Source organism: Tupaia chinensis, unplaced genomic scaffold (genome assembly GCF_000334495.1).
Source record: "Tupaia chinensis unplaced genomic scaffold, TupChi_1.0 Scaffold141165_1, whole genome shotgun sequence".
Taxonomy (NCBI): domain Eukaryota; kingdom Metazoa; phylum Chordata; class Mammalia; order Scandentia; family Tupaiidae; genus Tupaia; species Tupaia belangeri.
In genome coordinates, this window is record NW_006201028.1 from 1,457,857 (window position 1) to 1,470,752 (window position 12,896).

General features: G+C 41.1%; 1 protein-coding gene across 1 annotated transcript in view; it reads left to right on the forward strand.

Annotated features, from left to right (window-relative positions):
- ZNF143 (zinc finger protein 143) overlaps window positions 1-12,896 on the forward strand; it is a gene marked incomplete in the record, with an annotated part of 82,390 nt that overhangs the window by 52,536 nt on the left and 16,958 nt on the right. The window contains 3 exon segments of the mRNA XM_027766106.1: window positions 1,958-2,033; window positions 2,717-2,842; window positions 8,537-8,716. Of these exon segments, the coding sequence (XP_027621907.1) occupies window positions 1,958-2,033; window positions 2,717-2,842; window positions 8,537-8,716 (382 nt within the window).

Sequence of the window (12,896 nt, forward strand, 5' to 3'; positions counted from 1 at the left end):
AGCAGGTGGTGTGGTGGTTAAGGTGCTGGACACTCCCACATGGCTGACCATGGTTCAAGTCCTGGACCTGGTGACTTGCTTTCTCACTCTCTCTCTCTCTTTCTCTGTCTCCCTCTGGTCAAATTTAAAAAAAAATGAATGAATAAATAAAATAAAATAAAATAAAAATCAATTCCTGAATTTAAAAAAAAAAAGAACCAATGGAAAGGAGCCTGAGCTACTGGAACCTATTCGCTATGAATTCATGGCATGATGGGTGTTAAAAATAATCTGTGGTCTATAAAAATGTTTGCCTTAATTGAGTAGAAATATGTTATCTCCCCAAAGCTAATTTTTATTGAGCTCTAATTCATTTTGTAATATCTTTATTCAAATTTAGTATTTTTTCACCTGAAAGATGTTAGGTGGTTTATACAACAAATAAAACTCAGTTGGTTAGAAAACAAAAGAATTATCTTATTTAAATTTATTCCTTTTTTTTTTTTTTTTGGTAGGTTTTTGCTATAGGGCGTATGCGCTCGCCAGAAAGACAGAGGGAGACAGAATGTGAGAAGTCACCCCCGGGGGAATGGCCACACTACAATCCCTTCTCCTCCCTTCTCCTCTTGGGATCTTGGGCACACACGCACATGTGCCTGGCTGAGTTTAAGCCACCAGGTCTGGGACTCAAACTGCAGTCTACATGGGAGCCCAGTGACGTAGCCATTATGCCAACTGCTGGTCCCTAAATTTATTTATTTATTTATTTTAATTTGACCTGAGAGAGAGAAAGTGAGAAAGCAACCCACCAGGTCCAGGAATTGAACTGCGGTTTGGCCACATGGGAGTTGAGCGCCCTTAACCACCACACCACCTGCCGGTCCCCAACCCATCTCCTATTGACCTTTTAGTGCTACACTTTATCTACAAAACTGGATCATAAAAGTACCACCCTCAAAGAGTGGTTGTGAGAATTTAGTCAGGTCTGTACATGTAAAGTCTCAGAAAGAGTGGCCTGATATATGCCAAAGGTTCTATTATTCCAATTCCCCTCTGTGATCAGTAGCATTATAACCCCATTTTACAGAGGGGACTTTGAGGTGTAAAGAAGGCAGGTACCTGTGACCACCACACTAGGCAGTGCCAGAGTCTCGTCTCAGATCCAAGCCCCTCTGGTGGCAGCCTCCTCTCTCCAGCCTACGTTGTGTGGCCTCTCCTGTGCGCTTCTAGTTCTCATCACGTAGAGTCACCATACAGATACTTTCTACCACTTGAGAAAAATGCAAATCTCAAGTGTTCTTTCCTGTTCCTTACTTAAAGTGAATACCTCTTAATACATAATGTTTAGGGGCCCAGTCGGTAGGGTGGTGATTAAGGCACTGGACTCCCATGTGGCTGGCCGTGGTTAGAGGCCCAAACCTGCCAGCTTGCTTTCTCGCCTTTTCTATTGAGCACACGTGCTCTATATCAGATTTTTTTTTTTTGCGGAGGGTGGGGGGTATTTTTTTTCCTATAGGGTGTGTGTGCTCACCAGAAAGACAGAGAGAGATAGAGACAAAAAGCAAGAAATCACACCTCAGAGAGGATGGCCACACTGCAATCCCTTCTCCTCCATTCTCCTCTCAGGATCTTGGGCACGCACGCATATGTGCCCGGCATGAGTTTAAGCCACTGGGTCCGGGACTCTAACTGCGTTTGACTACTTGGGAGTCCAGCAACATAGCCATTACACTAACTGCTGGTCCCAGATTTTTAAAAATCATAGTAATAAATAAAATAAATAATTTTAAATGTATATATGTAATGTTTAGGTCAATATTGAGAGTCATTGGGATTAATTTTTATGAGAAGTTACCTTTTGTTTTTTTAAAAAAGCATACAACAAAATCATTCAACAGTGCAGGGGAAGGTCTGTGTTGGAAGCTTCTACCTGAGGAATATGTGAAGTAAGTAGAATCATGCCTATGTTTTGTAACAGGTCCATGCGAGGTCACACACAGGAGATCGGCCTTATCAGTGTGAGCATCCAGGCTGTGGGAAAGCATTTGCAACAGGTAAAAACATAATTTTTCTTCATTCTTTGGTTTAGATGAGGGGTTGAGCGGTGGTAGGCTAGAGGCAGGAACTGCCCCCTTGCCTCGGTATGAATCCACAGAAGCTTTCACATGATCAGTTTAGTCTCATACCTGCTTCTTATCCTGATGGCCTGGGACTCTCCTCTCTGTTTTCATTTTTCTTCACAGATCTGTCTCTATCTCTACTGTGTTTGGTGCTTTTCACTCCACCCTCTGCTTCCTTTACATAGGAAAAGTAAGAGCTGACCTAGAATTTAACATTAGGACAGACCTTAGGGAATCTTGGAAAACTGGGACTTGGCAGTAGGAAGGGGCCTGCACAGAAGACATCCAGCAGGGCTGACTGGTACCTGACCTTCTGACTTCATCCCTCATTCCATATCTCGATTCTACTTAAAACTTTTAGGATATGAGTTGTGAACAGCATCTAATGAAATTAGGACACTTAAAAAAAAATCTCTTCTGGACAGAGATGAAACAATTGAACTTTCAGTGTGACAGTCCTAAGCTGTCCATACTCTCATACACTTTTAATACTTATTCTATTCTATTCACCCAGCATTTTATCCTTGGCTTTCGCTATACTTTGTAATAGCCTAATCTCAATGTACATGTTTAGAGGAGTATTGTGTAATGAACTGTCTTTTACATTTTTCTCAAAGGTTATGGATTAAAAAGTCACGTCAGAACTCATACAGGAGAAAAGCCATATCGGTGTTCAGAAGATAATTGTACTAAATCTTTCAAAACTTCAGGAGATCTACAGAAACATATCAGAACTCATACAGGTACCAGTGTGAATAGAATCTCACATCTACGTCAGAAATTCTTACTCAGCAGAGAGGGATTTGGGGAAAGATTTGCTGTAAGTTTCAGGGAATCAGCACCAGTGACTATTTATATATATCTATACTTACATTTATATATATAATTATTTTAACTTTAAAAATTCATTATCATTATTGTTTTTTTAATTTGAACAGAAAGAGAGAAATGGAAAGTGAGAAAAGCAAGCTGCCAGGTATGGGACGCAAACCATGGTCAGCCATGTGGTAGTCCAGCACCTTAGCCACCATGCCACTTGCCAGCCCCACCAGAGACTTTTTAAAAATTAAAATTCTATGCCATTGCTGTTGTGCTTGTGTGCATCTTCCTGGGATAAGGGCCCATAACTCAGATTCTCAAACGGGTCCATGTTGCAAAGTTAACAATGAATGGCTCTAGATTACCAGCTTTTTCCATTTTTAAGATTTAACTGAGCTTGGCCAGCAGGTGGCATGGTGGTTAAGGCACTGGACTCCCGCACAGCTGACCACAGTTCAAGTCCTAGACCTGGTGGCTTGCTTTCTCACATGCCCCCACCCATCTCTCTCTGGTCAATTTAAATAATAATAATAATAACACATAAAATTAAATTAATTCTTTTTTTATTTTTAAATATTTTTTTTAGAGTTTTTTCCCTATAGGGCGTTTGCAGAAGCCACTCTAAGGGAGATGGCCATGCCACAATCCCTTCTCCTTCATTCTCCTCTCAGGATTTTGGGCACACACACACACATTTGGAATAACTTTTAAGCTACTGGGTCCAGGACTCAAACTCTGGTCAACTATCCGGGAGTCCAGCAATATAACCATTACGCCATCTGCTGGTCCTAATAATTCTTTTTTTTAAAGTAATTATTTTATTTAACTTTATTTATTGACTTATTTTAATTTGACCAGAGAGGGACAGAGTGAGCGAGCAAGAGAGAGAAAGCAAGCTGCCAGGTTCACAGCTTGTACCACAGTCGGCCATGTGGTAGTCCAGCGCCCTTATTCACCACGCCACCTGCTGGCCCCATCCCAATAATTTTTTTAAAAAAGAAAGAAAAAAAAAAGAATTACTTGAGCAACAGGCTTATTTACATAGGATTACACTCTAAAGAGTAGCTGAACTGAGACCAGAACCCAATGCACCCAGTTCTTTCTTGATTTAGTATTGTTTAGTATTGCTCCTTGTGCATTAAGCTGAAACTCAAAAAAGTATGTGAACCCCAAATGCCTCACAGAGAGAAAGATTTGGTACTTCCTGTGATCATGTCTCCTCCCCTTTAAATTTTCTTAATCTCCTTTTCCTAAATGGTACTTTAGTCTCATCTTCCCTTTCTTTCCCTCCCTTCCCTCACACTGGATTACTTGCAGAAGTGGTATTATAAAGGCAATCAATCACTTCTTTTGTACCAGAGCTGGAAAAATTTCAGATAAGAGATGCTATTTTAAACTATTGATTAAGTAATAGAGCAGGAGATAATTTAGTCTGTGCTTTTAGTACAGATATTTTTATTTTCTTTTCATTTTTCTCTCTTATTTATTTGCTAGAGGATACATGCGCTTGCCAGAAAGAAAGAGACAGGGAGAAAGCATCACCAGTAGGGCATGGTCATGACACAATCTCTTCTTCTCTGTTTCTCCACTTCATCAGGATTTTGGGCACACACACACACACACACACACACACTCACACACTCATCCAAGCCTTTACAGCCAGGCTTCAAACCAATCAGGTCGATGGTGAGATTCAGCTGCCTTAACCACCAGGCCACACAGATCTAGCCCTAATACAGATGTATTAAACGTAGTTTGATAACTGTGTCCCCAAATGCTGTAATTTTTATATTTATAAATATTCTGAAATAGTTAAGAAAATTTCTATGAGGGATTCTTCAAGCCAATAAAGCTTAACCTGTCATTTAAAAAGGATCCCAGATTGGCTTTCCTTTGTTATTTTGAAGATCAGAGCTGTGCCTCACTGCTTCCATCTCATTCATGCACTTATTTCTATTAGTTGTATCAGAAACAATGTTTCTTGTTTCAAGTTCCTGCAAATTTTATTTGGACTTGTAACATAAAGCCAACTTGCTATATAAATATTATGTAAGACTCATAATCTAGTTCCGTTTATATTGAATTACTCAAAAACAGCAGAATTGAGATTCTTTTGATAGTATTCACTCCTCAAACTACATGTTCATATGTAAATTTTTAAATCATATTTTCATTGATAGAATGTAAATTCAGTAAGGGACCTAGAGGCTTCTATTACAAACACAGTTGACTTCAGTTCAGAAATAATACATAGTAGCATATCTAACACAATGAAATTGTCTTAGAACAATCGATTCCTGAAAGATGTGAGAAATCCTCCCCTACGGGGGATAGCCACACTGTATTCCCTTCTCCTCCATTCTCCTCTTGGGATTTTGAGAACACAGGCGCTTGTGCCCAGCATGATTTTCAAGCTGCCAGGTCTGAGATTCAAACTGCTGTCAGCCATATCGGAATCCAGAGCCTTAACCACTATACCACCCATTAGCCCCAAATTGTTTCTATGAATAGGGAAATCATAATTTCATTTGACCAAAAGAAAAATAAGCTTACTATGTAAATAGATAAATATCTGTACCTACCCACAAAGACAGATTTTCTACTCCTGAAATTGCTTAGTTTAAGCTCATTCTGGGACCAGCAGATGGCGTTAACGGTTACATCACTGGATTCCCATGTAGTCAACCATGGTTTGAGTCCTGGACCCAGCAGCTTAAAACTCATACCATGAGGCCAGCATGGTGGTTAAATCAGCCAGACTCCCACATGGCTGATGGCAGTTCAAATTCTGAAACTGGCAGCTTGCTTTTTCACTTTCCTTCTCTTTCTCTCTCTCTGGTCAACTTCAGAATAATAAAATAAAATAATGACAATTAATAAAATTAAATAATTCTTTAAAAAAAAAAAAAAAAAAACTCATGCCAGATACCAGGCTTCAGGCTGGCAGGTAGTGTGGTGGTTAAGGGCACTGGACTCCCACCTGGCTGACCACCATTCAAGTCCCAGACCTGCTGACTTACTTTCTCACTTTCCCTCTCTCTCTCTTTCTCTCTCACTTTGTCCCTCTCTGGTCAAATTAAATAAATCGATAAATCATTTAATAACATAATTGTTTAAATAATAATAATAATAACCTCACACCAGGAGCGTGTGCCTGTGTGCCAAAAATCCCAAGAAAGGGACCAGCAGTTAGCATAATGGCTATGTCGCTGGACTCCCATGTAGTCTACCGCGGTTCTCGTCCCAGACCTGATGGCTTAAAACTCACACTGGGTGCGTGTGTGTGGGTGCCCAAGATCCCAAGAGGAGAATGGAGGAGAAGGAATTGCGGTGTGGTCATCCCCCCTGGGTGGTGATTTCTCACTTTCTGTCTCTCTGTCTCTCTCTGTCTGTCTGGCGAGCGCACGCGCCCTATGGGAAAAATCTCTCAAAAAAAAAAAAAATCCCAAGAGTAAATGGAGGAGAAGGGATTATCATGTGGCCATCCCCCTGGGAGGTGCTTTCTCACTTTCTGCCTCTCTGTCTCTCTCTGTCTCTCTGGCAAGCGCATGTGCCCTATAGCAAGAGTCTCTCTCTGAAAAAAAGTTTAAGTTCACTCTAGGAAAGGACACATGGGGACCAAAAGCACATGGGCTACTTCCTGCTTAACAGTTCCAAGGCCTTTGGATGCCAAGTTGTGTAAAGGATCTGTGAGGAAAAGGGGAATAGTTGGCAAAATAGACTTTCCGGCCTAGATCATGAAAATAGTAATATGTTTGGTAGGGTTTTGTGTGTGTGTACCAGGCACTATATATTTTTTAACTTCATTTATTATTATTATTTTTTAATTTGATGAGAGAGACAGAGAGAGGGAAAGGGAAAGTGAGAAAGCAAGCCATCAGGTCTAGGATTCGAACCTTGGTCGGCCATGTGTGAGTCCAGCGCCTTTAACCACCTACCTGCTGGCCCTGGCACTAGATTTTTTTTTTTAATAATTTTATTTATCTGTATGTATTTATTTTAATTTGACCAGTGACGGACAGAGTAAGAGGAAAAGAGAAAGTGAGAAAGGAAGTTGCCAGGTCCAGGACTCGAACTGCAGTTGGTCATGTGGGAGTCCAGCGCTCTTAACCACCATGCCACCTGCTGGCCCCTGGCACTAGATATTTTTTAAAAAATAAATTTTTTTTTCAATGTGTTACAGAAAAAGTAGAGGGTCTGGCCCCATAATATAGAAGTTAAGCCCTCTGTAAGAGGATCCCACACGACCAACCACGGTCTGAATACTGGCCCTGCTGGCTTGAAGAACACACTAGGCATGTGTGTGTGTGTGCATGCCCCAGATCCTGCCAGGATGGTAAAATGGAGGCAGAAGGATTGCACACATGACCGTGCCCCACTGGGAGGTGCTTGCTTTCAATCTAATAAATGTGCAGGCCCACTGGCAATTACAGAGAAAAAGAAGATAAGTTTTTTGAGGATTCTAGGATTGGTCTTACTTAATCTTTATTCTTTTTTTCCTTTTTGGGTTCGTTTGTGTGTTTTTTTTTTTTTTTTTTTTTTTTTTTGGTTTTTGCCATAGACCATGGGCTTTTGCCCGAGAGAGAAAGTGAGAAATCACCCCCGGGGCGGGGGTGGCCATGCCACATTTCCTTCTCCACCATTCTCCTCTCTGGATTTTGGGCACCCATGCATACACACCTGGGGTGATTTTCAAGATGCCAAGTCCAGGACTCAAAAGTGTGGGAATCCAGTGCCTTAACCACCATGCTGCCTTCCAGGCCCCATCCTGGATTTCTTACATAAACTTAAATTTGGAGTAGAGGTAGTTACCAGAAAATCAGAAATGCTTAACCAGTCACCATGGCACAGGCAGTAGGGCACTGCTTTTAAATGCCAGAGCCAAATTCCAGGTTTAGAACCAGGATAACTTGAATACACCAAGCACACCCAGGCATGTCCTTGATCCTGGCTGGGAGCCTGGGAGAAGGATCACAGCGTGACAAAACCCTGTTGAGGGTGTCTGTCTCTCTCTCATGAAAGAAATAAATAAAAAAAAGAAAGCCAGGCTGTTGCTTAGTGGTATGGTTGCTGGGTCGCACATAGCTGATTGCACTGTTTGAGTCTCAGATCCAGCTTGAAAAACATATGAGGTGAGTGTACATGTGTGCCCCAAATCCTGAGAGGATGGATAAATGGAGGAGAAGGGATTGCAGCATGACCATTCCTCATGGGGGGTACTTTCTCCATCTCTCTGTTTTTCTCTCATGCGTGCAAGTGTATTTACCCTCTGATAAATTGAAAAATAGTAATAGTAATAAGGAGCTAGCAGGTGGCATGGTAGTTGAGGCACTGGACTCCCACATGGCTGACGGTGGTTCAAGTTCTGGACTTGGCAGCTTGCTTTCTCACTTTCCCTCCCTCTCTGAACAAATTAAAAATAAATAAATAAATAAAGTTAAATAAAATAATTCTTAAAAAAAAAAAAGACCGTAAGGGAAGCTCGACACAGAAAGACTAATGCCTTGAGCATAGTACACAGGATCAAAGGATAAGACATTCCAACTTTCTATGTATTTTTGCACCATTTAAAAATAAATAATTTTTTTACTTTTATTTATTCTTCTTTGTATTTTCAGGAGAAAGGCCCTTTAAGTGTCCATTCGAAGGCTGCGGTCGATCCTTTACAACATCAAATATCAGAAAAGTGCACATTAGGACACACACAGGAGAAAGACCTTATTACTGCACAGAGCCAGGATGTGGGAGGGCGTTTGCCAGTGCAACCAATTACAAAAATCACGTGAGGATACACACAGGTAACAATCTCTGATCTCTCGTTTCTGATCTTTCAAAGTTCAGATTAACTCCTACTTCTTCCAGAAACCACTTCCAACTAATTTCTTCCTTCTTCCTACCACTTGGCATGATAGAAAAGAATTAATGCAGCTTTAAAAATGCTCAGCTTAGCATGCATATGTTCATGTATTCCACAAATTATTATTGAGTATCTTATTGTACATTCTCCTACCAGGCCTCAAGGTACAGAAACATAATCTGTGGTCAAGGGAGGGCTAGTTGGCAGGGGAGTAGCTGTGGCCGTGGAACTGCCGCGGACTGCAGAGTGCCACATGTGAACAGATAATGTAGTAGCAGAGGAGGGAACCGTCATTGTGTGGGGGTGGAAGAAACAGTCTCTGAAGGCTTTTCAGGGGAATTTGACTTTCACACTGAATCCTGATGTTTGCCAGGTGGAGGGAAAGGTCTTTCTAGCAGGGGAAATGTCATGAATAAAGGCAAAAAGATATTTAAAAAAAACAACGCAATATTGGGTGATTCTGTGTGACTGGAGAGAGAACTCATGTAGATTGGTATGAGGTGAGGTCAGACAGCTAGTCAGGGGTGTTGTGGGTTGTGTTTTCTTCTTTGGGAGCGGGAAGAGATTTTTGCTATAGGGCCTGTGTGCTCACTGGAGAGACAGAGACAGCGAAAGTGAGAAATCACCCTCCAGGGAGGATAGCCACACCACAATCCCTTCTCTTCCATTTTCCTCCTGGGATTTTGAGCATACACGCACGTGGCACCCAGTGTGAGTTTCAAGCCACTGGGTCCAGGACTTCAACTATGGTCAGCCATGTGGGAGTCCAGTGCCATAACCACTATGCCACTTGCTGACCCAACATTCCAAGTGTTTCCTTTTTTTAATTTTTTTAAAAGAATTATTTTATTTAACTATTCATTCATTTATTTATTCTAATTTGACCAGAGGGGGACAGTGTGAGAGAAAGAGAGAGAGAGGGAAAGTGAGAAAACAAGTTCGAGTCTGGGACTCGAACCATGGTCGGCCATGTGGGAGTCCAGCACCCTTAACCATCACACCAGCTACTGGCCCCATTTCAGGTGTTTTCTAAAGTGTTCTGAGTGAGGCAGAGGCAAGTTGATGGTTGATGGATTTTTTCTTTCATTTTCAGGTTTATTGGTATAATTTACACTCTGTATAATTCTTTTAAAGTATATGATTCAGGGGACCAGCAGTTAGTGTAATGGCTATGTCGCTGGACTCCCATGTAATCAACCGCAGTTCGAGTCCTGGACCCGGTGGCTTGAAACTCCTGCTGGGCACGTGTGCGTGTGTGCCCAAGATCCCGAGAGGAGAATGGAGGAGAAGGGATTGCGGCATGGCCATCTCCCCTGGGGGGTGATTTCTTGCTTTCTGTCTCTCTGTCTGTCTGGCACGCACATGTGCCCTATAGCAGAAACCTCTCCAAAAAAAAACGTATATGATTCAAGCCCAGCCTACATGGCATAGTCCATTTCACTAGACCACAGAACTAGAAGTTATGTGGCCAACCACAGGTTCAGATTGCTGGCCTCGTCGACTTGAAGACACTCCAGGAGTGCTTATGGTGCCCAGGATCCCAAGAGCTGGAGAGCTGGGGAGTAGAGATTGCAGCATGGCAAGACCCTGTTAAGGGTACATTCTCTCTGTCCATCTCTTTTTCTCCTCCCTTTATTACCTCCCTCCCTTCCTCTGTTATATGTACATATATATGCAAAAAAAAGTACTTTATTTGATTTTTATTATTATATTCACAAGATTGCATAGTCCAATTTTAGAACATTTTCATCCCTACTAAAAGAAATTCTGTATTCAGTAGCAGTTATTTCCATACCCATGCCCCCAAGCCATAGGCTATCTCTAATCTTTTTCTCTATGAATTTGTCCATTCTGGACATCATATAAGTGGAATCATACAACATATGGCCTTTTTGGCCTGACTTTTTTCTTTTAACGTAATGTTTTTGAGTTCAGCCATGTCATAACATATTTCTTTCTCTTAAAAAATAATTCATCATGGGCCGAGCAGATAGCATAATGGTTATGACATTGGACTCCCACATAATAAACCCCAGTTTGAGTCCTGGACCCAGCAGCTTAAAACTCAAAGCGAGCATGTGTGCGTGTGTGCCCAACATTCTGAGAGGAGAATGGAGAAGGGATCGCGGTGTGCCCATCGCTCTAGGGCGTGATTTCTCGCTTTCTGTCTCTCTGTCTGTCTGTCTCTCTGGCAAGTGCACACATCCTACAGCAAAAATCTCTTAAAAAATTTTTTTATTGGGACCAGCAGATGGCATAATGGTTATGTCAGTGGACTTTTACATAGTCTACTGTGGATTAATTCCCAGACCCGGCGGTTTAAACTCACACAGGGCGTGTGTACATGTGTGCCCAAAATTCTGAGAGGAGAATGGAGGAGAAGGTATTGGGTATGGCCAGCCCCCCGGGGGGTGATTTCTCACTTGGTGTCTCTCTGTTTCTCTCTGCCTCTCCGGCCAGATCATACACCCTATAGTAAAATTCTGTCAAAAATTTTTTTTTCATTATTACTATTATTATTAATTTGCTATAGGTCATATGCGCTCACCAAAGAGAAAGAGAGAAAATGAGAAAGCAAGCTGCCAGATCCAGGACTTGAACCATGATCAGCCATTTTGGAGTTCAATGCCTTAACCACCATGCCACCTGCTTGGCCAGTTTATTCCTTTCTAATTCCTTCTTCCTCCACCCTGTCTTTATGAGAGAGTGGGGAAAGAAATAAAATAGAGATTTTTTTTTTTTTTTTTTTTTTTTTTTTTTTTTTTGGAGAAGGTTTTGCTGTAGGGTGCATAGGCTTACCAGAAAATCCAGAGAGACAGAAAGTGAGAAATCACCCCCCCGCCCAGGGGAGATGGCCACGCCACAATCCCTTCTCCTCCATTCTCCTCTCCGGCTCTTGGGCATGTACACACACATGCCTGGCGTGAGTTTAAGCCATCGGGTCTGGGACTTGAACCGCAGTTGACTACATGGGAGTCCAGCAACATAACAATTATGCCATGTGCTGGTCCAAAAAAAATTTATTTTATTGCAGCCAGCAGGTGGCATGGTGGTTAAGGTGGTCCAGGTGGCTGGACTTCCACATAGCTGACCATGGTTCGAATGCTGGATCTGGCAGCTTGCTTTCTCACTTTCTCTCTGTCACTCTGTCCATCTCTTGTCAAATTAAAATAAATAAATAAATAAATAAATAAATGGGTAAAGTTAAACTTTATCCATTGAGAAAGCAAGCCGCCAGGTCTGGGGCTTGAACCGCAGTTGACCATGTAGGAGTCCAGCACCCTCAACAACGATGCCACCTGCCAGCCCCTAGTTCTTTCTTTTTTTAAGTTGTTGATTAATATTCTATTATATGGATGTATCACATTTCCTTTACCCAGTTACTAGTTGTTTTTGCTTTCTGGCTATATAAACAATGCTGCCATGAACATTCCTGTACAAATGTTTGTGTATTCACATATGTTTCATTTCAATTCCTGGGAGTGGAAATGCTGGATCATATAGTAACTGTATTTTGAGCAAGTTCCAAACTTCCCAAGATGGCTGCACTATTTTACAATGTTTCCAGCAATGTATGGGTTCTAGTGTCTCCACACCCTAGTTAACAGTTGTTATTATCTCTCTTTTTTTATTATAACCTTCTTAGCAAGTATAAAGTAGTATATTATCATGACTTTTGATTTGCATTTTTCTGATGGCTAATGATGTTAAGCATCATTTTATGTATTTATTGGCCATTTGTATATCTTCTTTGGAGAAATGTCTATTCTAATCTTTTACCAAATTTTCAGCTCCCATCATCTTTTTATTGTTACAAGAATTCTGTATTACATTCTGGATACAAGTCATTTATCAGATATACGACTTACAAATATTTTCTCCCATTCTATGGTTGTCTTTTCACTTTCTTTTTTTTAAAAGAATTTATTCTATTTTATTTATTTATTCATTTATTTTAAGTTGACCAGAGAGAGACAGAGAGAGAGAGAAAGAGAAAGAGGGAAACCGAGAAAGCGAGCCACCAGGTCTGGGACTCGAACTGTAGTTGGCAAAAACCTCTCCAAAAAAAAAAAAAAAATTATTTAACTTTATTTATTATTATTATTGTTCAGCAGAGAGAG